Source organism: Corvus moneduloides, chromosome 1 (assembly GCF_009650955.1).
Source record: "Corvus moneduloides isolate bCorMon1 chromosome 1, bCorMon1.pri, whole genome shotgun sequence".
NCBI lineage: Eukaryota > Metazoa > Chordata > Aves > Passeriformes > Corvidae > Corvus > Corvus moneduloides.
In genome coordinates, this window is record NC_045476.1 from 151306144 (window position 1) to 151333885 (window position 27742).

The following is a 27742-nucleotide window of genomic DNA, read 5'->3' on the forward strand; positions in this document are numbered from 1 at the left end:
GGAACTATAATAAAATGCGGATGCTGTACTTCTTTACAAAGATGTTGGAGCACTTTAAAAAAACCCCAAAAAACAACAGCAGTCATAGGGAAAACAATGAATGCTGTGCAAAGAGAGCCCTTCCCCATCTCATCATTTGTGTCCATAACAGAGGAGGGAAATATACTTCTTGTACCTCGAGGAGCTATATAAGAACACCAGTGCTCCATCACCATTCCTTGGACCTCATTCAACAGAATTACCACAAAACCTGCTTTCCAAGAAATGTGAGCCTGTTGGTACTACTTGCAGGCCATGGTCAGAACTAGTAACGAATCCTGTACATGATGAAGCAGAGCTTGCATTCAGTGCCCCAGATTAGAGTGTCATCAGGCATACATTTGAGCAAAATCAACTTGTCATGAGTGTTGATCACAGTGGTGTAACAAAGAACCAAACTGGTGATAAAAATGTACTAGATTATGCATAGAAGCCAGAAGAGCTTTCATTCCAGCCTGAGTGCCCAAGTTCCCACACTTCTCTCTCACAGAAGTTGAACTGAAGAAATGAAAGTCACTTCTCCAGTGCTGTACCTAAACACACACACACACACACACACACACACACACACACACACACACTTGGGCTGGCTCAGCATAGGCCAGCCTGCATCCCACAGGAATTAAAGCACACACAGGATGGGCCTGGCTGCTTCCACAGGTCACTCGAAAGCAGGACAGTCCCTTGTGTGTGGAGCCTAGACTAAGTTAGCTCACTCAGCCTATGTCAATCAGAATTCACTGCCCCTATACACAAGCTCTGCAGGTAACCAGCTGACTCCACGTGCTGCAGCCACAGGCTTGGATCCAAGTGCCTGGATCTACCAGGAAGAGCATGCAACTTCAGAGGCACCGACATGCACGCAGAAGCAATTCCAGGAGCAAGGGAACAGCAGAGCTAACAGAATTCAAGCTGGGTATGTTCTGGCATTCAGAAGAGACAGGCATGTAGATGAATCACCTTTTATAGACAGTCTCCCATAATTTTCCACAGACATTTCTAGCATAGAATCCTTGAACAAAAGCACAGCCAGTGAGAGCAACACTTCCTTCCTAACAGCAAGAAATCTATTTACATACTCGAGTTTTAATATCTCAAAGAGCTAAATCTTTCCACACCCAATACCGAAATTACCAACCTCTAAGTGCTCAGTCCCTCCTACATAAATGGACGGTGTTCAAACAAGATACAGAGCTAATACGTAACAGCTTATAACACAACTTTTATTAGAAAAGTTATACATAACAGCATCAACTATTTTCAAGAATATTAACCTTGAAAAGCAACAAAAACAGACTAAAAATGTGTAACAAGAAACTAATGACCTTCTCTATAATTAAACATTCAAGTTATCTACAATGTCTCTTTTTACAAAGGGGAAAATTACGGTTTTACAGGCACATCATGTTGAAAATAAAGCTGCAGTAACTTTGTACAATTACCTTTTTCAAGGATTATTAAAACATGGTCATCATGTAGTCTCATGTAGACTTTTTTAAACATTCACATAATTTTACATTTGAGTATACACTGAAATTTCAGAGTCCCAAAATTATTTCACAAAAGTGCCAACATTAAAACCAGAACCTTCAGTGTGAATAATTTTGCCCTAAAAAAAGTTAAGACAGGTCTCCATAATCAACATATTCACATAATTTCTGGTGCTACCTGGTCTAACAGTAAAGCTTCATTCTTCAGAAATAAAAATCAAACCGGACTTCTTTTGCAAAACCGATAAAATGTTTTGAACACAGGAGTGTACATTATCAGAAAAAATTGACACTAAAACCATAAATATATCTGAAGAGTCATTAACGCACTACACAATTATGTGGAATTGTGCCCATCTATACTCTATATTCAAGGTTTGTTGCCCTTTTGGTACAGGTGGTATCTGAATTTAGCAATTATTCTTATTGTTGGATGCCTGCTTAATAAAAAAATCAGATAATTTACAATCTAGAAGTCTGTTTTAAAAAGTCTGGAGTTTATATACAGCTCTAACAAACCTAAAGCATTATGATTTCTTAAATGTTTAAATGAAATGACTAGTTTTCATTTGTCACTTATTAACGTAATTAGCCATTATCAGTAGTGGACCATAACAAGGTGATAAGTGAAAAGGAATGTTTTGTCTGAAATGCTTCACGTGTTCTGTCCTTTCATGTATCAGGTAGAGGAAGTGCTCTCCACAGACACTCATTTCCCCTTAGCATCAAGGGCTACAAAAATCTGACTGCAAAAATGCAGTGACACAGCAAGCTGACATATCAGGCACTACCTTTCATATTGGCAGCTTTAGGAGACCCACAGTATGCACAAAGATCTAGAGAAGGGGAAAAAAGTCTACTATTATGAGAAGCAGACCAAACATTTCAGATGAGTTTGGCAAAGTTTTTAATCAGACAATAGGTTGGCCATCCAGATTTACTTGTATAGATTAAAAATACCTCTATTAAATCAACTAGTCAAATTATTGTAAGACATTTTCATTGATACTCAACATCACATGCACCAATATTGCACACATCTGCTCCGAGCTGTTAAAACAATCTTTATCTGGGCGCTTGAGATGTCTGGTTTCTGCAGCTGGAACTCAAGTCACCCACCCCAGCAGTTTCACTAAAAATGTGAGTGGTGAAGTTAAAATACAAACCCCAAAATAACCCCAAGAGAAAACCAAGGACTTTATACAGACAATAAAATCTAAATTTTCTGCAATGGTCTTGTGGGCCCTACAGACGGGGCAATACACGCACGCACTGGTGAGACGAGCACCAGCTCTGCTCTGTGGAACCATTCAGATAATGTGAAACCTGGGACCAGGGGTGGCAATGATGTCACTGTAGGGCTCCTCCTGGGTCAGCTCTATAGCCTGCTGCTTTTTCAGTACCAGGAAACTGTAGAACTTTGCAGCTGCTTGTTTTCTATTTGTATTTCTGCACAGCTCAAGCAAGCTGATAGATTCTGCTCCAGTCTTAGCAAGAGCTCTCTGAAAAACACAACATTGATACCACAAATTAAACAGAGAACTACACAGAAACAACAATGTCTCTTGGCAAGATTCTGTTTGTTGTCAACCCCAGGACACTGAGGATTCAGAAGGATGGGAACATTACCACATGTACATGAAAATTTCTTTATGGATCTCAGTTAAATGAAACCTAGTAGGCTTCCTAGAGATGTGTAAAAAAAAAAACCATTCTTGAATCTGCTGAACATATTCCAGAAACACTGGTGTACAGCACAAGATTTTATTTCTGCAGCTATAACTAACCAGTCTTTTTTGACTACAGGACAATTTTTTCTATTCTTTAATAGGAATAAAACAAAAAAAAAAAAAATCAAGTTGTATTTCTCAAAATAAAGGTAATCCCAAAAATAATAAAGTAAAATTTCAAGCGCTAACATTCTTTAAAAGATGTGTAATTTTCCCAAGGTGAAAGCCTATTTATTTCTAAAACTCCTCTGTCTTAAACTAAGTACCCAAAATCACCTACATTTTCTCAAAGTCTTGGCAAGAATATATTTAAAAAAAAAAAAAATCATGAAAATACATCTTTTTTCTGGCCAGAACAACTGAGGCCTTTGATTTAAAACAGAACTGTCTGCCCTGGAATGACCTTCAACTAGATGAAAAGACATTTGGCTGGCCAAACCAAATTACTTTATATTAATCAGAATTTAACTCCAAATCTCATTGCATATTTAATGTTTCAGCCATCCAAAGTGATGCTCTTTTGGGTACACAGAAGAAAGAACTGAAAAAAACTAGTTATGGCCAAAGAGAATTCTAAAGTTCTCTTCAGAAACTGTAATGAAACAACACTACCAACTCAACATCGGTATACTTTAGAAATTATTTTTAAGCTACAGTTGTAGTGATTTGGTCTGGGACAGAGTTAATTTTCTTCACAGCAGCTCATATGGTGCTGTTTTGCATCAAGTAGGCTGGAGGTGCACAAGGAGTTGGGAGGGGACACTGCCAGAACAGCTGACCCCAACTGGCCAAAAGGATAATCCCTGCCATATGCCATCATGCTCAGCATTTAAAGCTGGGGGAGAGAAGAGGGGGGTGTGTGACCATTTGGGATTGTGGCATTCAGTAACAGCCAAATCACAGGAGTTGCCAAAATGTTTAATGGAACAAAGGAGCTACAAACTAGGATGAAAGGCAGATGAAGTCCAAGAATATGTGGAGGACACACACAGAGACTGATAAGCAAAGGAACGGTTTGCACTTCAGTTCAGGTGCACAGTGGGGTGTGCAGAAAAAAGCTCTTTAGCTCCAGCAAGCAAGAATCCATCCTACGGACAGATACATGTCTGTGCAGACTGAAGTCACATTTCCACAGTTGTTAAGAGATTCAGCTTCTCATGGCATGCAAGTTTTCAAACTAGCACAGCCAGGAAGTAAATATCCTGTAAAATGGTGTTATATCCCTAGACCCTTATGGGGGTTTGTCTAAGGACACACAGCACAAAACCAGAGGTGCTAGGGTTTCATTAAAAACACAATCAAACTCAATTATTTTAAAGTTTAAATTTCTGGGAATCTTAGTTGCACACCAAGTGTAGACACAAAGGTTGAAAAATATTTAAGTGAAAAATTTTAATTCAAATGTTCTCTGAAAAAAAGTGACAATTATGAAAGTATAGACTTAATTTTAATATATTTATTTGATATAAATTTAACCAACTACACGCATTCTTCCCCCTCTAAGGTAACTGGTATTTTAGGCTGTAACACCAACTGCAAAGAACGCTCCTTCTTGACCTTTTTAGATCAAAAGCATCACTGGGCATACTCAAAAGCTACTTTAAAAGAAAGCAAATAATCATGGGTACCTGAAGTCCATGGAGCATTTGTTGAGTCCTCTTGTTCCATCTCCTTTCTTCTTGATCCTGATCACCCCCTGTGCCGTCTTCTTCCTGCAAACAGGCGTAAAATAAAAGACATCAATGAAGTTTGTTTTGATATCCATAGAATATTAAATACTGTAGCTAAGAGACAACTTAAGTTATCCAATTTCAGGACATGCTTGGTTTTCTTGCAAAAAGCTACTTTCATTAAGTAGCACAAGCTATTTAAAATATACCACACCATTAAGTTCGAAAGTTCTTGTCTAAGGCATCAGAAAAATATAGAGTGGTTTAATCCAGCCATGTGTGAGAACAGGAGAACACTAATTTAAAACAGAATGTATATGCAAATTATAAAATTAAATAATATAAATATAATAAAATGGTCATGAAATAATTTAAGAATTACATTTCCAAGGGCTACTAATAAGGACAGACAAAAGAACTATTTCTTATGCCTTTTACTGAATCCACAGTCAAACACTTCTGGGAAACACACAAGCTGATTCTACACGGAGTTCTTACTTCTTCCTCCTCCTCCTCTTCTTTCTCCTTTTCCTTCTCCTTCTCTTTTTCTGGTAGAAGTTCTAGCTCTGGTATTAGCTGGCAGATGTTTTGGGGCTCCTCTGGAGGCATTTCTACAGGTGGTATTTCCAGCTGTTGTGATGGTGGATGCTTTAAAAGCACACAGTACAGTTAAACAAACAGTATCATTTTGCCAGTGCTTTTACAATAGAATAATGGTGCTACAGACCAGTTTAATAAAATCCAAGTATGTAAATCTTAGCCATTTATTAGAATTTTTCATTTCTGAAAACCAAAAACCAATTTTGTTTTGCTGTCCATATGTGTATTTTCAATCCTTTAGATTCTACTCAAACCAGAAATTATGGTATCACTAAAAACTAAAAATGCTTTCCAGTAACTTCACTTACTCCCCCATCCAAACTACTGATCTCATTCCATGGATCAGCACATGCAAATTTAAAATCCCACATAACCAGATGCAGTGCTACATGAACACACTTAAACTCACTGGAACAAGACATCTTCAAAATACCAAAATGCTGTTCTCATCAATACAAACATGAAGGAATTAAACACTGGTACCTGCAAAGTTTCTGAAAACGTATGAATGACTTTGGTGCTCAAGTATATTCTCAGAAAGTATTTATGTCAAGAGGAAAATCCAGAAAAGTAATTTAATAGGATTTATGTAGACAGTTTTAATAAAATTGATATATGGTACTCTCCCTCTTATAAACAGTTAAGTGCTTGCCAGCAAAGTTACCCTGACACCTGAAACTGTTTATACACATACCCTAAAATGGCTAAGCAACTTCTGATGTAGTCACACAGCAGGTATCACTACAGATTGTACATGTTGCCACAGGCCTGACCTGGCCTCTAAGATGGTCACAGAATTCCCAACACACCAAAACCCCTAATTACACTGACTTAGCACAGTTGATGCCGATTTCACTCCATGACATAGCCAAGAGGAGCAGCAGCTGCCACCCTGTTAAATAAGATAATGTAACATCTAACAGTCCCATTCTACAGTGAACAACCTGTTAGCCAAGGAATGTGCAAAGTGAGGTTAAAAAATGCACAAATATGCGACACAGCATAAACCAGGACTGTTCTCACCAGGCAAGCATACAGAAAAATACACCTTTCGTTTCGCCCATTTCCTTCTTTTCCCCTTCACAAAGTTTCCTTTCACACTGCATCACAGCTAGTGTCCAGGTCTACTCACAGCTCAACTAGGAAATCTCTCCAGACAATCAAAGTTTTTCTTTGAAGCCTTAAGCCTGGAACACTAGGACTGTCTTAAAAGACATTTCTGCAGCTAACACAATCCTTGCTTCACGGAAGCTGTTCATATACACTTGCCAAGCTGTGTTGGTTTAACACAGTCTGTTTTTTTAGTGGGGTTGGGAGATAAGCTCCTCGAAACTTCTATGTCCAGCACAGAGCCAATCACTGAAGGCTCTGATGATGGGCAGGTTACTAGCCCGATTAGACAAGTTGGTAACGCCTCTGTGATGACATATTTAAGAACAGACAAACCATGGGAAGCTCTCTTTTCCTCTCCAGAGGGGTGGTGAGACAGCTGCCGGGGCCCATCCCGGCGGGGGCAGCTGGGACCACGCGGCCGGGGCCCTCCCGAGGCCGGGACTCTCCTGAGGCCGGGACCACCCGCACAGTGCTGGCAAGGACCACACAGCCAGGGCTGGCCGTGCAGTGCCGGCAGAGACCACATGGCCAGCAGCGAGAGACATGGTGAGCAATTCTCCAATGCAGAGCCCAGACGAGATCAACCTCTCAACTGCCACTTAAAGACACCAACTTTCTTCCAAGTCAGAGAAAAAGGAAAAGTGAGGACACGTGAGGAGAACCATCATGGCAGCATCGAGGTCAGTGAAAAGAAGGAGAGGGAAAAAAGTGCTCCGAGCGCCGGAGCTGAGATTCTTCTGCAAGCCGTGGTGAGGACTATAATACAACAAACTGTTTGCCTGTAATTCATTAGGTGCCTGGAGGGGTGCAGATATCCACCTGGAGCCCGTCAGGAAGAGTACTCACGCTGGAGAGCGTGGATACTGAAAAGCTGTAATCTAGTGAGGAATCCAAACAGAGAGAGATGACCCTTGCTTACAGAGATAGAGAACCCTTGCTTCCAAACTAGAACACCTCATCCTTAAAAGACTAAACCCCATGAACTAAAATGGCCCACGCTTGGCAGGGAAGACTGCTTGGCCCATGGGAGGGACTCATATTGCAGCAGGTTTGGGCAGGACTGCTGCTTGTGGAAGTTAAAACCACGCTAGAAAAGTCACAGAGAACTATCTCCCATGGGAAGGATCCCACAGGACAGAAAAAAGAAACTCTTTTCCCTAAGCATACTGAAGAAAGATTTTTAAGAAGTGAAATACTGACCAAAACCCCATGTTTTGTTTCCTTGCACGGTCGGTGGAAAGAGGGAGGGAAAGAAAGGTGTTCTGAAGATTTGCTTTGGTTCCCATTACCCTTTTTACTTTTAATTCTGTTAATAATAAATCATCTTTATACTGTTTAAGTTTTGAACCTGTTTTGCCTTAAAGTGTTCTTTTTTTCAATAATCCTTAACTCACGAAAATGAAGTTTTCAATTCACCCTCCTCTGCTCAGCTATAGCAGAGGAAAATAAGTAGATAGTGTTTTCATGGGTGCCTGGCACTTAGCCAGCTTCCAACTGCAACAAGCACAACTTAATAAGTGATATACTAGACTCCTTGAAGACTTTTACTGAAGGAAATAGTATAATTTCTTTATTCTATCAGCATTTTAAGTGTTTCAGTAAGTTTTTCACCTAACAAAGGCACCAGAATGACTACCCAGGGACAAATGTTCTGACACTGCTACAGTGAATCTCAAAGGACCACAGAAAGCTAGGGCCTCAAATCTGTCATTTCCTACTCAAAGACACTGCCCACTTCTCACTCCCCATAAAAAGAATAGTAAAAACTTACTCACAGGTAACACTGGCTCTGGTTCTACTTGCTGTAGTTTGCGTTTAACACCTGTCTGAGCTGGTGGGGGTGGCATAACTGATTCATCCAGGTTGGTTCTGCTGCCTTCCATCATCGACTCCTGTAAACGGCTTGGTTCTTCCAGAATAGGTTCATCTATATTCCACAACAAACCTTCTTTTAGATACTTAAGAATGTAATTAGAAACTGTACCAAAATCCAATCTGCTATTATTTTAGAATTGAGCACTCTTCACAGCCTGCACTTTTAATCCACTGGTTCAAACAATTCCTAAGCTTCCCCTATTTCTAGGAAAAAAAAGTTATTTTGTGTCATAGGTTGTACATCAAGCTAAACAACCCATTACAAAGCTCACTGCTTCATACATAATCTTTGATGACTTAATACAAAGCACAAATAAAAGAGAAAAATACACTCTGAGGGAATGCCCTTCTCTTTGACAAGACACAAACCAATGACATCTCGTTGCTGCTGTTGTTGTTGCTGCTCATCTCTAGGAACCTCTGGGTTTTCAAAGTCTTTAAGGAACTCATCAAGATTGTCAGCTTCTCCACCTTTCCTCCTCTTTCTCAGGTCTTCTGGTACCAGAGGTGTAAGACAGCGAGTAAAGAGCTACAGAGGAAAGGTTACATTATTCACTACTGCAGTTCTCAGTGTCCTTTAATTTCTTTTTGGATCAAGTAATTATGGGCTATCTTTCTTTCTCAGTTTTTAAGCTCCTCTCCAACAGTACTAACATCTAAAAAAATAATTTTTTTCTGTAACTGATAACAGCAATGTTTGACGTATTTACCTTAGTTCTTTTAATATGTTTTTTCTTACAATTATGAATACTGCCATCACTGTATCACTACTTATATGCTGATGTTTGCTATACATGAGGCACAATCCTGAATACAGTCCATTTAAAAGTGAACTCGCACAAAAACATTACCTTCAGTAGCCTGTTATTCCACAAAGGCTGTGCAGGCAGAGAGAAAAGCTTTTCAACTCCACCAGTTTCTTTCCACATCATCAATTTCTTAGTAGGAGGTGCCAAATCCAAAGTAGTAACAATATCAGAGTAGTCACTTAATTGGGCTCGAATAGTCTTGCTGTCCAATTCTTTCACGCTGTCCACAATCAGCTTTCTCTTCCTCTTTGCTTTGGTTTCCTTGACTGTTGATATTTTTAGCAAGCAATGAAGGTTAGCTCAAACAGGTACCAAGCTGTAGAAGAATCCTTCAAGTTCTCTATAGGTCTCACTTGCCCACATATAAAGCTGCCTCAAGAATCTAAAGCAACTCTAGCTTTGGAAGAAGGATAAAACATCAAATACTATGAATGCTGTCCCATAACTTACACATTCTTCTGTGAATTTGAATCTACTTAAGCCTCAATGTCCTCAGCTGCACATGCCTCTCTACCCCATGGCTTGCTTGTTAGGCTGTGCAAACATTGGCCACTGAGTTGAACAGAGGATGAAGTACCTCTTGCATGAGGAAAGGCTGAGAGATTTGGTTTTGTTCAGCCTGGACAAGGGCAGTTTTGGAGTGACCTAATTGTGGCCTTCCACTACCTGAAGGGAGCCTACAAGGAAGATGGAGGAGACTTTTTACAAAGACATGTAGTGACAGGGTAGACGGGAGGGCTGCAAACTGACAGAAAGCAGGTTCAGACTAGATACTAGGAAGAAATTCTTTACTGTGAATGTGGTGAGGCACTGGAAGAGGTTGCCCACAGAAGTTGTGGGTGCCCCATCCTTGTGAGTGTTCAAGGCCAGGTTGGATGGAGGTCTGAGATACCTGGTCTAGTGGAAGGTGTTCCTGTTTATGGCAGGACGGTGGAACCAGATCTTCACGATCCCTTCCAATCCCAGCCATTTTACGAGTCTAATCACAGATTCAAAATACCACACCCACTTTTTCCCCTAAGCCCTACCTGAGCTTTAGTGGCGTTCATGTGGGTGGTTGTTTTAACAGTAAACTTCTGACCGTGCTCTAGGATGACTTTACTGTGCTCAAAGCCTGGTACTCTGCGGCAGACCCTGAAGCTCTGGCAAATGCTGTCTTTGCTGATCCCAGCAGATAAGCTGGACCCCTGCTGCCAGCCTGCCACGAGAGGGCAGTGCCAGGGCTCTACCACAGGCCAAGCAGGGAATCAGGGCCTGGAGCTCAGTCTAAAAAGCACAGGACAAGCTACTTTTTTTCCAAACATGAATTTTTTTAATAAAGCAGGGGTCTGTATATAAGCCAAATATAGTATTAGTTAAATAAAGCAAGTTTCTTGCATTAAAGAAAAAGGGAAATCCCTACTTAGTAGAAATTAAAATACAAAGGTGCATCTCCCAAACTCAGCAATTCATTAAAGCTACAAATCACTAGAAGAGCACTCGTTCTCACTGTAAACAGTCACTCCTGCCCTTCAAACACAGCACATAAAGAACTGTGCTGCACTACAGATCCTGTATTAAAGACATGCTGAGTTCCATTCCAACTCTGTGCATTTTAACTAGCATGTTTATCTAAAGCTACAGTATCATGCTGTTACACGTACTGACTGCAGAAATGACAAACTAGTATTCTCCCAAGACCATCCATGCTACCTCTCTGGGAAGTACTGGAAAGCTAGTATTAGAATAAAAGGAATTCAGCACTTGATCCCTGTTTTCCCTCCCAAGTGAGAAGCAAAATCAGCAGCAGTGCCAGACATTCATTTCCACTCCATCAAGTTAAGGTGGTCTCTGACAAACTGTGTAAAACATTCCCCAACAGTTCACTCACCCGTTATGTCAATAGGCTCCAGAGCAAAAGCTTCCTCTTCATTGGGAACAAGCGTCGTCTGGTCAGTCATGGTTGGTAAAGGTTCCACGGGATCTACCGAGTCTGGGCTGTCTGGGCCTCCCACTGCAATTACAACAAACACCTTGCACTAGGGTCAAAACATCAACAAGCTGTGCTACCCTTCCCATCCCCTCCTCCACACTTTCAGGTGGTTTACCGTATTTCACACTTCTGAGCTTAATATGCTTTTAAAGAATTAGAATCCAAATTAAATGAGTTGAAAGTAATTCTAGATCTAGTCCTAGATCATACTCACTTGATACATTATCATCATCATCCATATCATCATGGGGAGGCTGCTCTGGCATCATTACTCCACTTTCTGAGAGTGCAGGTGGGTCATCAAAAATACCACCATCATTATTACTGAGAAGTTTGTCATCTGAAGCAACCATATGAAAGAATCAGTTTTGCATCCACAAATGAGTATAGACACATTTACAAAGAAGTACAGACAAGTTTATTACAACATAGACAAAGATAGTGCAAAAGTTAGAAACCAGTACTTTCAATGCTGACATAGAAGAAAGTAGCATTTCAAGGTGCATTTCAGCTCTAATTCTGAACTTACAGATAACCTTTATTACAATATACTTGCCACATATTTTACATCTAAGATTTTTTGAACTTTGTTTGAAATATGCCAACACTTAATGTGCTGTGAGTCATCTATACTACTGTAGCACTCACAAACTGGAATTTCACTGGGCAAGACATAACTTTTGACAGGGATCTTGGCAACAAAGGAAACAACTTCCCCTCACCTACCCAAGAACTAATTAATTAAGGCAGGAGGTGGGATAGAGGAAGAACAAATTTCTCAAACTTACCCAATATTCCACCATCATTTCCTTCTCCAAAATTATCATCTTTGTATTGGTCTTCATATTCCAGGTGATTAGATTTCTCATTGAGGTGACTGGTGCTCTGTTCAGGTTCCAGTAGGAGATTGGAAGCACTAGTGCTCACTAGCATGTCATCCTCAAATGCACTGCCTTCTCTCATCATCTCACGATCATCCATCCCAAAGTCACCTGCAAGAATACAATTTCACTGCTAAAAGTGCTAAAGAACCAAGATGCAAGAGACCTACCTAACTGATCAATAAAGACCCATGTAAGACCAAACTTTAATTCAATTTATCCTATTTGCAGAGTTAACAACAAGATGTAAGGAATTGTGCCCAGCAACACCATAGCAAAAAAATACTGTTCAAACAATTATAAAAATAACTATCTCCTCTTCAAAGCATTTTATTGTACTTATTTGCATTGATATTAGCAAGATCCTACTAAATTTTATCTCCACAGAAACCAAAGAATTCAATGGAATTTGAAAAAGTTGTGCCTTATGCCTTGAGGCTGAGCTTCAAGTACAGAAAACAAACCAATACCAAGTCAACACTATTCCTAGATTATTCTTTCAAAACAATTACTGAATTATGGATTATAATACTATATATTGGGAACCAGACATTTAAATAAAACTGTCTTTAGGCTTTGATTCAGATGTTAGAACACTGTCCTTGAAAGATACCCAAAGCAGCAAACTTGTTGCCACTGACTGATTCAGCTTTAGAAATCTCCCAGTGGTTTCTGACTGAGAGCCTGTTTATGATTAAAGCAACAGCTCACTTCATATTCACATCACATTTTGAAAATTGTAATTGTCACTACTTCACTGATTAACTCGACTGAAGATTCTTCAGCTTTTCTTTCTGCCTATTCTAGGCAGCTAGAAGTTTGCTGAGCATTAGAGGACAGACTTTCTGGAAAAACTGTCACAAAATAACTAAAAATTAAATGTAGAAAACCACAGCATGTTTGATCTAATTTGCTTTGTGCATAATGGGCATTCCATAGTAATTGCAAAACCGTATCTTACAATAACTGAAATTAGATAGTAGCACATAATAACACATGAGATCTTTACCAAAGTCATTATCCTGGAGGATACTGATGTTGCCTACTTCCTCTCTCATTGTAATTTCTTCCACTCTGCTCTGGTTCAAACTGAACTGCTGAGCCACATCAATATCACTTAAACAAACAGAAGGCAATTATTAAAAATCCCATTAAAAAATTAAAAACAGATAAAGCCTGCTAAAATAAACATTACATTATTTAGTAAAAAGCAATTTTACATTCAAGTCAATTATTGAAAAAAGTAAGTGAACACTGAATAGAAACTACTACTTAAAACAGTGAGACCATTAATGGTTCAAAACTATCATCCAAATTGCGTTAGATTCTGGGAAATATATCAGTAATCTCTCTTACTCCTCGCTGTGTTTGGGTTACTAATTTCAAAGGCCAAACTAACAATCAAGAAAAGACTTCCTCCCCTTCAACTCAAAAGCTATTAATGTAGTTTATCAAACACTGTATTTTGCACCAGTACCAAGTTAACACTCTGTGGTGTATGAAGGTACATTTCTTATAAAGACACAGAAATTTTATGCAGTTTCAAATTAGTATATACTCTAATTTGAATATAAACTATATAGAACACTGAATAAGCTGTATTCTAAAAACTCCCTTATGGATCATTCAAATAACAAGAATATAATAATAAAAAACATCAGGTTTTTTAAGATTAAGAACTATTCAGGTTGTATACTTGTTATATGTACAAGTAATCTATAAGTATTAAGTTTAAAAAATTAAAAGTGCCATTTCAAAAGCTCAACAACATTTCCGTAAAACTAATCTTGTCTAACCTAAGTATGTATGTGATGTAGGGTGCCTTGGACAGAAGAAAAAACAAAGTTATAACAGATAGCTGAGTTTTTCAAAAGCTCCTGTACGGACAGCTTTAACTTCAGTTAAAGTCAATGCTACTATGAACTTAAAATCAACACAAAGATGACTGCACACTTCCTTATTAGTGTATTAAAAGCCCTAAGAATAGAAGTTACCTACAGACTTTTTTTTTTACATTCAGCAATGAGTTAGCTGTTTAAAACCAGGTTCTCCTCAACTAAAACCAATTATCATTTTCATGGAAATGAAAAAAACCCCAAACTTACTCTAGATCAGGAAGTGGTTGGTCAAAATCATGAAACTCCTCAGGTAAGGTAATAGCATTGTAAGCAGCCTCTCTGTTTTCCTCAGGCAAATCAACAACTCCTGCAAATAAGAACACCCAGACATGAGTTCCCATTCCTTACGAGGACAGCATTTTTCCCTGAGCCATTAGCATTTTCTCCCTGCATGAGCTTACTGTGTTTAAATTTGTTGAACTGAACTGATGCTGAACTGATGTTGACACCTACAAAGAAACCTTAAATAATGCTAGTAAGTGAGATTCCAACTAAATTCAAAACATATATCCTCAAGCCTTTGCACTCTATATAAACCTGGAAGCCTCAAATCAATCAGTAATGTTTGTGTGGCACTATGCAGAGCTGTGCAGCCAACACAGGCATCATATGTTTCACAACACTGCAAGTACCTGTTCCAAAATAATTTCATCATGATACACAGTATGAGCTGCAAGGTTCTACTTTACAGTGGCAGCACAGTGTGACTACTTTGCTGCTGGTCCTTTATTCAGTTCCATCAGCTCCAGAAGTCCCGAACAGTACTGACTGCACTTGGGGCACACTAACTCATAGGCTTCTGCACGTAAAAGAGCTGCATTACCAAAACCACACACATTTTCTTTTCTTATCCTCTGGAGATGTGTAATCTTATTCAGCAGGCATTCTCAGGGCATGACCACCAGATTGGGCATCACAAAACCAGTGCCAGTAATTGGTCCCTCTCTTTTATTCAAAGTCTTAAAGGTCAGGGCACTTGAAAGTGCATGGGAAATGCAGGTTCAACTCCTTCTGTAACTTTCCGAAGATCTGAGCTCTATGCTCTGCCTTCTGACCCACACATGCAACACAGGCAATTCTGAGGTACTGATACTTCAGAAACACTCTGCCCACTGTGCTCCCCTCTGTAATGAATAATCAAAGAACCACTGTCCATAGACACCAGGAAGAAGCAAGAGTCTGTAGTTTACTCATCATGGTACTTGACTGGGAATGAAGAAAACTAGTCCATCCTTTCAGGGCTGTTCAATATTTTTGGCTGCCTGGTGCTTGAAATGAAACATGTAAATGATTCTCAGAACAGACAAGACTCAGGACAATGCCTAAGGCACACAAAGCTGATAAACTGAGAGTAAATGCTATAAGATGAGTATTTCAGCTTGTGTCAGGCCAGAATGTCACTTTTTGTAAGTCTTAAATTTTAAGGTGGTTCACCTTCGACATGCACTCTGTTAGGAGTGAGAAAATTGGGAAACAGACTGCCTTGTGAAATTAAAATAAATTTATGTTCTTATCACCCAGGAAAGTTAAACACAGTAGTAAACAAAAAATTGGCAACAGTCAACAAATTGCCACTGAAAGCTACAAAAAATTCAATACCTGAATTCAATGCCTGAATCAAACCTGTAGGTCAGGAAATTAAAATAAAGGGAACATACCCCTAACTTTTCTCAAGTTACTGCTGCACTGGCTTTCAAGAATTGCCTTTTTAGAAAAAAAGCCTCCCTCAAGTTCAGCTTTTAAATCTATTGCACTCACTAACCTAAAAAGGGAGAATATGATTTAGCAGCTGTGAGCATCCAGCAGCATCACTCCAACAGCTACACTGTAGCTGGAAAAAAGTTCCCCAGGCCGGAATTAAAGAAAACTATCTTGAAAGCCATGAAAGCCAAATAATTAATTGACTGCTAGATGGAAAAGTAATTTCAGATATTAATATGGTACCCTGTCTTCATGGAAAATATTTTAAGTAAGCAACTATAGAGGGGGAAATTACGTTGCACACATACAAAAGGGAGATTATCTTTGATGCACGCATTACAGTTCACATTACTTTCAGAAACTAAAATGTGAAAGTGGAAAAAAAAAAGCTTACTTTTATGTTTCTGTCGTAACTCATGGCAAAAGAATCCTCACCCTTGACAGAAACAAGTCCCCTTCTGTGCTTCTTTTCAGTAGGGCACTGGCCTTTTTCAGACAGAAGGTAAAAGCCATGCAGTGTATTTCCATTTAACATCACACACCAGCTTTTACTGAATCAGCATTAGAGAAGTTTTTGTTCAGAATTCAGTTAAAAGATGTTTTTCAGCAGACAACTCAACCAGCCAGCTAGCTGCAATAATTACCTCTCCTATAACCTATACCTTTATGTAATTACACAGATCTAAAGGCAGAATTGTATGCCTTCTTAATAAATACATTTGTCAGTGTAACTTTTCAGAGTGCTTAGTTAAGAACAGATACCTGGACGAAAAGCCATCTTAATCTTAATGAAAGCCTCATTACAGTCTGCAAGAAGATATTTTGCTTTCCTGTGGTAGATTCTAACAACACCTAGTAAGAGATGTCCTGAGGTTCGGAGTGCCATCTTCACCTAAAAACACATTGCACAATCAGTTATTAGATGCAATCAGAACTAGATGTAGCCTCCCTTTTCCCTCCAGTCAGCTTTACATGAATTTTCTCAATAAAATCAAATATCCAAAATAAGCATAAAAATCAGCAGAAATCTGAAGAAACAAAGAAAGCAAAGTCCAGTTCAAGATGATACTCTATTACATTATTTATGGATGACCTGGCAAATATCAGTAAATTAATTAACAGCTCACTCCAGGAATTCCCAAATACTGCTCTGTCTAGTTAAAAAATAAGTGACAAAGCCTGTTTTTACCACACATTTTTATCTTTTTTTCTACCACCTTTGCTACTTTGTGGAAAATTGTGAATTATGGAAAAAGTGAAAAATAAAGTTCAACAACCATAAACAGATTTGGTTAAGTAAAATCTGGTTTAAAACTGTTAGCTACCTCTCCATCTTCTGTCCTGGAGTTAAAAAGAAAATCAGAGAAAAAAAAGTGGAAGATGTGGAGTGCCTATAAATAAGCACTGCCACACTTAACAATTTTAAGTTCCTTTCCTCTTCAATTTCACTGCTTTACTACGTAATGAAGTATCTGCTGTGGGAACGCAAAACTGAAAAAATTTAGAGAAGGACTCTTCTTTATGTATTTCAGGCTGAAAGAGCATGAAATTTGTGTTGAATGGTACATGGAAGAACTGTCTCACAGAAAGAGTAAGCCATACAGCATTTAACATCAGCCTGTAAGAATTCAAAATTTTTACTGCCTCCAATGTCTTTTTAATATTTTAGCTGATGAACTGTTACATAAAGTTAAATATATGAAAGAGTGCCTGTTAGTTTCTCTTTTCTCTAAAAGAATGTTCCAGCTCACTAGTGAATCTACCAACATTATCTTCTTCCTAAATCCTTCCAGAGCTGATAATGAAGCAAATCACTATTCTGGAAGAGTAAGCATCTCTGTGATTGTACAATACACTTTTTGCTTACACTTAGCAGTTCTTCTAAGATCTAAACTAGCATTATAAGAACTGTTAACATTTGTATTGACTAAGATAAAAGATATAAATTTTCTTTTGTTTTCAAATAGCTGCTTTTTGTATAAGACATTCAGACATCTGTTAACTGACAAAAGCCACAACTGTACCACTAGTTCTAAAATGAATAATTTCATTGTCATGAGTAGTAGAGGGGAAGAAAAACAAAAACATGTAAAAACATCAAGCTACGTAAAATTTCCTCCACTTTCACAACAGAGTATTTCGTATCTAAGCAGACCTTTCCACCCTTCAAAACAGCAACATTAAGAACTTCATTTGCTTCAGTGACTCAAATAGTAAGTACCACCAGTACACACAAGTTCTTTTCACCGCAAGGTAACATCACATTAGGGTAAAATGGGTACCTTTGGGGAAATGATACTCTCCACGCTGCTCTCCAGATTACATTCAAAAACATGGGCTTTGGTCAGCTTCTTATCCCAATGGGCTGCCAGCCAGATTTTGGCCAGCGGCCCACGCTTGCTCAGGACAAAGTGGGCATAGAACATGGTCCCAGATGTCTAAGACAAAGTGCAAACCTGTAAAGAGAAAGGCAAATATTTCTTTCTGCAATTTTTATTTTATGAGGAACATCCTTGTAAACACCCTCTTATCCTCAGAAGTACATGTTTGCTTTTCAACCACTGAGGTCAGACTATTTGTTTAATATGTTTAAGAAGCCAACACTTACAAATGGTGTCCATGTAATAGCATATATATGTGTTTATTATAGAGTAATTATAAAGCAGAAGTAACACCCACTAACAGCCACATACACAACTTAAAAATGTTTATCATCCCTCAAGAAAAAATAATCTTGAATCTTTTAACCTTTAGGGTAATGATACCAAACTCTCCTAGCGCAAAGAAGCACGTCTCAGTTTTCATTCCAGAGTAGCTTTCTACAACTTCCATTTCTTTCTACTCTTAATACAGTAGCTACTACTGTACTATACCAGCATATATTGTATATTGTTCCCAAAAAAGGTTCATCATTATAAAATATACAGTCCTAAATCTTTTTGGACTTCACTATAATTTCATAAACAGGAAGCACAATTATGTCTACATTTCTGAACAGGTTGTTCTCCATGTCATACTTTTTTAATCAAGTGTTGATAAAAACGGTGAGAAAAATGACTGCACTATTCCAAACTTCCTTAAGACTTCATTTTCTTTCTCCTCAACCAGAAAAAAAAAGAGACACTCTTACCTATTTATCTAGTAACTACTTTGTTATGGCTGATAAGATGCCAACCCATCAAACCATGGGGAATCAGAACAGCATGATGTCTTATGATCTAAACATGCCAGTTCCATGCATGAGGTAAGTGTATTATTCAGTTAACTACAACTAGAAGGGGGAAAAAAAAAAGTTTGCTTTAAAAAAGTAGAAGAATCTCCACAAAGAGTTTTTCCAGTAGTTTCTATACTCCAGGAAAATTAATCAAAAGAAAAGAACAGGAAAGATAAAATAAGTGCATTTCAGTTTTTACTTCCTCCATGCCTACAGAAAAACTGCCTGAGGAAGCACAGCAAGTCACAACTGTTATTGCTAGAAATTTAAGTAGAGGGGCAAGAGAAGCACTGACTTTACTGATTCAGTGGAAATAAAGCCAACCTCTAAACATCTGGATAACAAATGAAAAAATGCAGATCTAAAAGTCAAGTCCAAGAATTTCTTTTTTCCATTTTGAGAGTTGCATAACAGAACTGATTATCAAGTTACTCTCTTAATGACAGATTGGCCACCAATTCCATCCATAACCAAAACACTGGAGAGGATTTAAAGGAAATAAAGGCCATGTTCAGCTTAAACTCTAATTAACTCAGTATACAGAATTAATACTCCTCTTAGGAGTGAGGTTAATAGCTTTTAGTCATAATGAAGTTGCAAATTGACAAAAAGTTAGAATGCCATTTTTATTTGTTGAGATTGTATGAGGGCTAAGGACAGCACTGCACAAAGATGGACACGAGCAAGTTTTTCCAGGAAGCACAATTAAATAAATTTTGGATAAACATTATCAAAAGGAAGGTATTCTACTTTCTTTCCCCCCAGTAATTTTTGAAAGACATCACACTGTCTTAAGGCCAGCAGACAATTCAATCCTTGCGTATTTCTGAAGGCCTCAGTATTTTTGTGTATGCAGAGACATAACTGTGCTGCACAGCATTTTGGTATCTTGAGTTGCTACCAGATCCATGCAGTACTCTGGTAACATTATGCCTGTGAATTACCCCTGAACATGAGGAATAGGGGAAAGCACAAACACAGAGTAAACAAACTCACTTGTATTAGTCCATTAAAAGCATTCATCAATGGTTGCAAAAACGTACTTTGATTAGTGGAGTTTGGCACAATTATTAAAATAGATAGCATGGGTTTCACAGAACTTCAAACATATGGTTAACTGAAAACATACTTAAGTTTCCTGTTAAATGTGAAACCTGCTATTTGGACAACTCTGACAAAAACAATTTATATCACTTTAAATGTGTTTCTCTTCATCCATCACTGAAGCCTTGCCATACTGAAATACATTAAGGGAAACAGCGACAATCAGACTACAGACGGTTTTGAAGTGTGTTGGGGTCTCCTCCCCCGCCGTGTAGCCCTGGGAGAGGGGCCCTGAGGGCACAGACACGGGGTTTCCCTGCCCCTGCTCAGCCTCGTTCCCATTGGTTGGTTTGTGTTCCCTGCGCGGGCAGAAGGACCCTCGGGTCCCGTGACTGGAACAGTTCCTCGGCAGAGCTCCGGCCATGCAGCTGGAGAAATAAACATCTCTGAAACATCTAGCAAGAATCTGTCTGTCCTATATATTTCCTTTCCACGGGACTCCTGGTTTGATATATGCGTGTTGCAGGATCCCCACTGCAACATAATGGTGGAGAATTGTGAGTAGAACGATCCCCGATCCCTAAGCGACTGATTTGTGTGAGTAAACCCTGGAAACTTTGGATTCCTCTTCTTGGTTTTGTTTTGCTGTTCCGTATCTGAACTATGGAGGAACCGTGGGGAAGACTCTTGGCTCTCAGAGCCGCATATGGACATTTATCTTAAACTTAAAATGATTCTTGAACAACGATTTGTAAATTTTAGCTTGATTCAAGCTCAAAAAGAACTGAAACACTTCCTGGCATAGTTGTTTAAGAACTTTTTCTATGTTTCTTGGGATTTAATTATTACCAAGGGCTTTTGGAAAACCGTTTGGACACAGTTAATACTGGAGTCAAAATATATGCCGATGGAAGAATATTTTCGTGAATATTATTTAATTATCGAGACTGTTGAGCAATGTCAGCTGTGCCTTGGCGAAGGGAAGCCTGGCGCAGGGACCGTGCGGCCCAGGCCACGTGCACCGAGCCCTCTGCGAGCAGCAGCGAGGCAGTTCCCGCGTGCGGGTGGAGCCAAGCGAGCCGCAGTGTCGGCGGCGGAGCGAGGCGCGGCAGGAGCGGCGGGACCCGGCGGTGCCCGCCCAGCCCCGCGCAGCGCGTGGTGGAGCGAGCCCCGTGAACGCCCGACCGAGAGGGGCGGCATACGGGCGGTGGCTGGCAGCAGCGGCAGTAGAACGGAGCCGCGCCCAGCCGAAACGCGCGCTGGAGCGGGGCGGGGGGGGGGGTCGTCGCTCGGGGGCCCGGCCGAGATGTGGGTGCAGCGCCCGGCATCGGCAGTGAAGCTGCGATCAGAGGAGGCGACGCACGGAGAACTGAGCGGCGCGGCCCGGCCCGGCCCGCACAGCCCCGAACGTGACCCCGGGAAGAGCGCGCAGGCACCAGCAGCCCCGACAATTCCAACACGGGAGCGACCGAAGGAGAGAGCAAAGACGCAGCGAGACAGAAAACAGCAGCCACTCGGAAAAAGGAAAAGATCGTAGTAACTAAGATCTTAGGGATAGTAAAATGGTATAATGTTAAGCAAAATTATGGTTTTATAACAAGGTGTGACAACCAGCAAGACATATTCGTGCATAGAACTGCTATTAAAAAGAATAACCCTGAAAAATGCATCCCAAGCTTGGGAGATGGAGAGGTGGTGGAATTCAAAATTGTACTAGGGAGAAAAGGGTTACAAGCATCGCAGGTCACTGGGCCTGATGGTGTTCCTGTAAAAGGCAGTATATATGCAAAAAATCGTAGTCATGTTAGACAATATCTCCACTGTAAGCCCCCCCTACAGTCTCCCTTTCCTAATCCCACCTTTCCCTTTTACCCTATGTCCTGTTACCCCCAGTGTATTCCCAATCCGTTTTTTCATCCATGGTTTCCCTCACAAAACCATGCTTTTGCCAATTGTTTCCCCAAAAATCCCTTTCCAATGCCGAGTGGGGGATGAAAAGGGGGAGGGAAGAAGTTAAACCCTCTCCTGCCTCAGTTTCCCCACAAAGCATGCTCAGAGAATTCTGTCTCCCTTCTGTCAGCCCTAAGATGTTCCAGAGAATCTGTTTGGACATTTAAAGACTCAGGAGGTGGCTTGTTTTGTTTTGAAACTGTTCTTGCTATGTTTATCCAGTTGTTTTCATTCTCCTTTTATTAAAATAAAACGGGTGAGGTGTCGGGGTCCCTCCCCCGCCGTGTAGCCCTGGGAGAGGGGCCCTGAGGGCACAGACACGGGGTTTCCCTGCCCCTGCTCAGCCTCGTTCCCATTGGTTGTTTTGTGTTCCCTGCGCGGGCAGAAGGACCCTTGGTCCCGTGACTGGAACAGTTCCTCGGCAGAGCCCTGGCCATGCGGCTGGAGAAATAAACATCTCTGAAACAGCTATCAAGAATCTGTCTGTCCTATATATTTCCTTTCCACGGGACTCCTGGTTTGATATATGCGTGTTGCAGGATCCCCACTGCAACAGAAGTGTGTTTCAATCTGAAGTGTTATTAACAAATAATGATTTCATTCCCTAAAACAGTAATTTCTTGTCACATTATGAGTCTCTGCCACTTCCAAATTCCAGCAGATGCTCTGCTCTGCATGGCAAAAACTGGGGTACAGCAATTGTACAAAGCCTTTTATAATTCAGTCGTTTAGCGCCTCAGCGCAACTGTTCAAAGCAGGCTCCCACTTTCTCCAGATTTTTTCTTTCTTTTCAGATACTCCTTTCTGTATTTCAAGCTTTTTGTGTGATCCTTAATTCACAGGACAGTATGTTGATGCAGTGGTGTAACAGAAGAAACAGATTTTCTGGCATAATTTGGGACTGGGATGAATGTTAAAGTAACCAAGAGTTTCTGCAAGTGGCAGAGTGCTCAGGCAGAGACCTAGAATATGTAATTGGCTGAAAAAGCAACTCATAAGAATCTACAAAAGAAAGGGGTAGCTGACGGCTCTTAAAAAACTTGTAAGGTAAAATATAACTGTCAATTTTTGAAACTGACTGGATATGAAACACACAAAACTTGTTCTAAGAACTTAGGCATTTCTGTCTTGTTTGCATTCCTCTAAGGCAAAAAGAATATGTACTCACAAGGCCATGTAGGACCAAATCCTGATCTTGTCAAATCGACCTTTTAAAATACTTGGAACTTTATTGTCATTAACTTTGAATTTCCTTCAATGTGCCACAGTTGTCCTCAGGCTTTCTCTGCCTAACTTGGTCAAAAACTGCACAATTTAAAAAATATTTTTCTTCCTACAGAAGTGTAACAATTGCTCTAATTCTATACACAAAGTAAGTGAACATGTAAAGCAGAACTAATATAGTACTGGTCATACACAGGGTCTGATCCAGAATCTGCCTCATTCTCTCATCTGAGACTCTGGTAATTGCTCCTTCCAAAGTAGCAGTAAGAAAATTTGGTAGATGCTAACTATGAGTTTCATCTTAACCCACAACTCACATCTATTCCATCTTAAAATCCTTCTTCGTATTAGAATGGTTAACTATCTAACTTCTGAAGAGCACACTGGCATAGTTAGTCCCATCCTTCAAAGCATGCAGAAGAGTGCTTAATGAACTAAGAGGTGACAATAGACAGAACATTCAGCATATTTTGATTTGCCTGTGGCTCACTCTAGCTCATTAAACCCACTTGTCAGCTGCTCTCCCTAGGTTAGGTTATGTACACACACACACCCCCCACTCCACAACTAAAGTTCAGTCTTCTATTTTTTTACTGTCACCTACTTTTGTTCCTTGTTGTAAAGCTAGTCCAAAACCACAGTCGCACACAGATGAGTAGACAAATTCCATACTACAGTTTAAGAAATCAGCCAGTCGTTTTAATTCATTTGTCCTTATGCTATCCTTCAATTTCTCTTCTCTGCTGGTCTCCCCCCACATGCATAACTTCCTCCTATGCTGTTTCTGCTTTGCTAAGCTCAGGCAGCCCTGAGTGATCTGGGGAAGGGTGAGATCACCCTCTACACCTGCATCAGTCTGACCTGGCCCTACCAAACTTCAGAAGTTCAGAAGAGCACTCACTAACGCTGCCTCCCTGGCAGGTTTTGGTACCACGCTGAACACCTGGTGCCACCGAAAAAAATTCATCACAAACTCCACTAACATCACCTTACAGTTCCATGCCTCTTTTCACCACTACCTTACCTGATCTCCTTCCTTCAACCACTTTTATAATTGTCTGGTTAATCCATTTATCTGAATTTTAATATATTTCTTTGTGGCACCTGCAGCTTTACTAAAGCTCAGTGACAAGTCACCTTAATTTCTTATGTCCACAAAGTCAATTACTGAAAAAGATGAAATTGAACTAGTTCAACTTGTTATATCCTTGATAAATACATACAGCATTTTCCATTTGTCTCCAGGTCTTGTTTTTCCCACCAACAATTTTTCAGAAATTCTATGGCTGAAGTTGCACTACCAGGTCTATTAATTACTCAAACCGCAGCACTCCGTTACAGGAACTTCATTCACTGTTCTTCAATTACAATATACTACACACCTACATTAATCAGATAGAACCAGCGCCCCACTAAGGTTACTAATTCAAAAGCCAGATCACTCACAAGTACTGTACGGAGCTGGAGATTACTGAACACTATGAATACTGCTGTCCTCTTCCCTCAATTCTACATTCATACCTAGCCCTCAGCAGGTATCGTGCCCTTGCCCCTACATTCAGAATGCTCAATCAGTAGGAAAGACATCTTTTTAATTTAAGGCCCCGTCTCCATTATCTGAACCTCACGTTGCAGAAACCATGTACTAACACACTCCTCAAAGGTACATAAGCTGAAAAGAATCCCTTAGGTTACTCCATCTTTTGCAGTTGTTACTTCTCTGCACTGTTCACCCAAAGAACCCAAATGAAACTTTTTAACATTTTACCTCTAAGAAGTTAAACTGATATAGTAACTAAAGGAAATACTCTAATTTCTGTGGGAAATCCCATGGTATAAGCAAGACATGATTCATTTGTGTGGTAATTTAAGTTTATTGTAGGTCTCTAACTTTTTGCTCCTCCTTTTATTAGCCCCATCACGCTTACTTCCTCTCCAGTTAAAACTTTATCCAAGAGGGCTTTGCTTTCCCAAATTTTGTAGAATGTCAAATAGTCACATATGAACCTTCATAAAATAAAACACAAGCCTGACCCTAATGCTTTGATGTCCCCTGTTTTTGAAGATACGAGTTTTAGTGAGTAAGAGATTAAGGAAAGCCTACTTATTGCCCACATTCACACAGTGTGAGCCTAAATGGTAACTTCTCCAAATTTACAGTATTTTCTTTATGTGTCTAAATTTAAAAAAAAGGCATTTTCAGTGAAAGATGCCAATAAGTCACAGTGACCCCAAGTTTCCTTTGTTACTGATAAACACCCAACGTCCTGTTTTATATTGAACAAAGCACTTCTATTCAGCATCAGAAAAATCTTAAAAACTATAGCAAGATTTCTAACAGTGTCTGTAAGAGCAGGATCTTGGTTCCTCAAAAAGCCGGCATTTTTGAAGGGCCCTTTTATTTGCAGCTGAACAGCCACAGTGTCCAGAAGGCACTTCGTATGCCACTAGCGAGGTTGTAAGAGAATTCAGTACCCTGCTCCATCCATGACAGAAGAAAAATTACACTTAAAAACTGAGGAGTGGCAAATGAAACTTTGTTCCTGCCGCTCCCCCCCCCCGCCCCCCCCCGCCCGCTGCTGTTCGTTCAGCGAACCCACAGCCTGTTACATCGCGGCGGCCCCCGGGCCTCCCCACGGCTCCCTCGGCTTCCCCGTGACCCGGCTCCCCGGTGAAGGTCCCTGCGGATCCGGGCGTGTGCCCACTCCAGGTGCACAGACCGCGCCGCCCCTGCAGCTCCGCACTCCGCCCGGGCCGCGCTCCCCTCGGGCCCGGCCCGTGCCGCCGCCAGGCCGCGCTCAGGGCCCCGCTGCGCCTGGCCTCGCCTCAGATCGCCCCGGACACCCGGCTCCGGGCAGGGTCCCGAGGCGACCCCGGCGCCCTGCCCTTTCTGGGGAGCCCCAGGTGTGGCGGCGCACCAGGCGGGTCCTCCCCGCCGGGAGGGCTCGGCCGAAGAGCCGGCCCCGAGCCCGAGCATGAAGGCAGCACCCCGAGAGCCGGGCTGCGGCCGGGCCCCGCCGGGCCCCTTCGGGCGGCGGCAGCGACCGCGACGGCCGGAGCCACTCCTTACCCTGCTCCGGGCCCGGGGGCCGCTCGCTGCTCCTGCCCTGCCGAGCCGAGCCGAGCCGGGCCGGGCCGAGCCCGAGCCGAGCCGAGCCGAGCAGCGCCGAACCGAACGGAAGCTGAGCCGAAGCCAAGCCGGGCCGAGCCGAGCGGAGCCGAGCGGAGCCGAACCGCTCGCTCAAGCGAACAAGATGGCGGCCGCGGTCCTTCCTGCGCGCGAACGCGCCGTTCAAACAGCAGGATGTTTACGGTCAAATTCGCCCCCGGCCCCGGCCTCGCCACTGCGCGTGCGCACGGCCGGCGAGGCCCGGCACTGCGCGTGCGTGCGGCCCCAGGAGGCGGGGCAGAGTCGCGTGAATGACGAACGGCCGCTGAGTGACAGCGGCGCGCGGGCCCGGCGGGGGCGGGGCCTCCGCGGGGGCGGGGCAGCTGCGCGTGCGCGTCTCCTGCGGGGAGCGGCCGGGTTGTGAGGGCGGCCCGCCCTCGTTCTGCCCGAACGGGGCTGTGCGCTCCTCGTTAGCTCGGTGTAAAACGTGTGAAACAAACATTCTCTTCTTTCGCAGCCTGCTCCCTGGGAGGAGGTGGCACACCAGGTCTTTCTGATCCCTGCAGCCCCCCATGCTGCCGGGGCGCTGCAGGTGTTTGTGCTATGGGGGTAGTTCGTTGACATGGGGAACAACTGCGGGCACCACTCACTTTCTTTGTTCGGACTAATTTGGTTTCGACAGTATGTAGAAAGGTTTTCTTGATCCTAATTGACTAATTTATGATGGCCACGTAGGATGTAATGGAGAGGGATGTATGGCTACAACTGGACTCTAAACAGGAGTCAATCTCTAGGTAAAAGCAATGGAAAAGTAAAACAAGGACAGGTTTGGGGAACAGGGATTTTTCTGGTCTCTCTCAGGCACTAGGGAGTCTGAAGCTATGAGTACATACCATTCTGGATGAACAACAAACAGCCTTTGGTCCAAAGAGACCCAAAATACAAAAATCTCGTTAAAATAACCTCTGAAACAACACTTCTAGTGCAATGGATCATCAGTTTACAAAGGTAATGTCAGAATACCAATAAAATCTGCCTACTGAGGGTTTAAGGAGTATTACTGCTATTTATGATACCCAGATAATATATCTTAGGGGATGATAACATCAGCAAATAACATGTAAAAACATGCAGGCTCAGTCTCCTGGTTCTCTTCCCTTAGATTCGATTTGAAGATTTCAGCATTCATTTTCGTTCATAATGTCTCACTAGATCCTTTATTCAGAATAAACATTGATTCTCTGTGTGTCCCACATGGATTTCTGGCAGATATAGTAAGATTTCAAGGGTTTTCTTCTGCAAGAAAACATTTGCTGTATCACTACTCTCCTGTATCTCCATATGGAGTTAGAGGTCCCGGCATTGAACCAGGGAGTGTCCAGGCCATCGACCACTGGCTGATAAGATGCCTGCATTAGTTTAA

At 41.3% G+C, this 27742-nt stretch overlaps 1 protein-coding gene across 1 annotated transcript; it reads right to left on the reverse strand.

Moving 5' to 3' along the window:
- Positions 1 to 1241: 1241 nt before the first annotated feature.
- On the reverse strand, positions 1242 to 26505 carry RAD21 (RAD21 cohesin complex component). Its single transcript, XM_032131935.1, has 14 exons — positions 26281 to 26505; positions 18061 to 18234; positions 16541 to 16670; positions 14285 to 14384; positions 13189 to 13295; positions 12087 to 12290; positions 11513 to 11638; positions 11197 to 11319; positions 9369 to 9592; positions 8887 to 9046; positions 8418 to 8569; positions 5428 to 5577; positions 4888 to 4971; positions 1242 to 3031 (listed from the first exon to the last, which is right to left on the reverse strand). Exons 2-14 carry the CDS (start codon positions 18202 to 18204, stop codon positions 2840 to 2842), a joined length of 1896 nt encoding a protein of 631 aa, XP_031987826.1. The 5' UTR covers positions 18205 to 18234; positions 26281 to 26505; the 3' UTR covers positions 1242 to 2839.
- Between the last annotated feature and the right edge of the window lie 1237 nt (positions 26506 to 27742).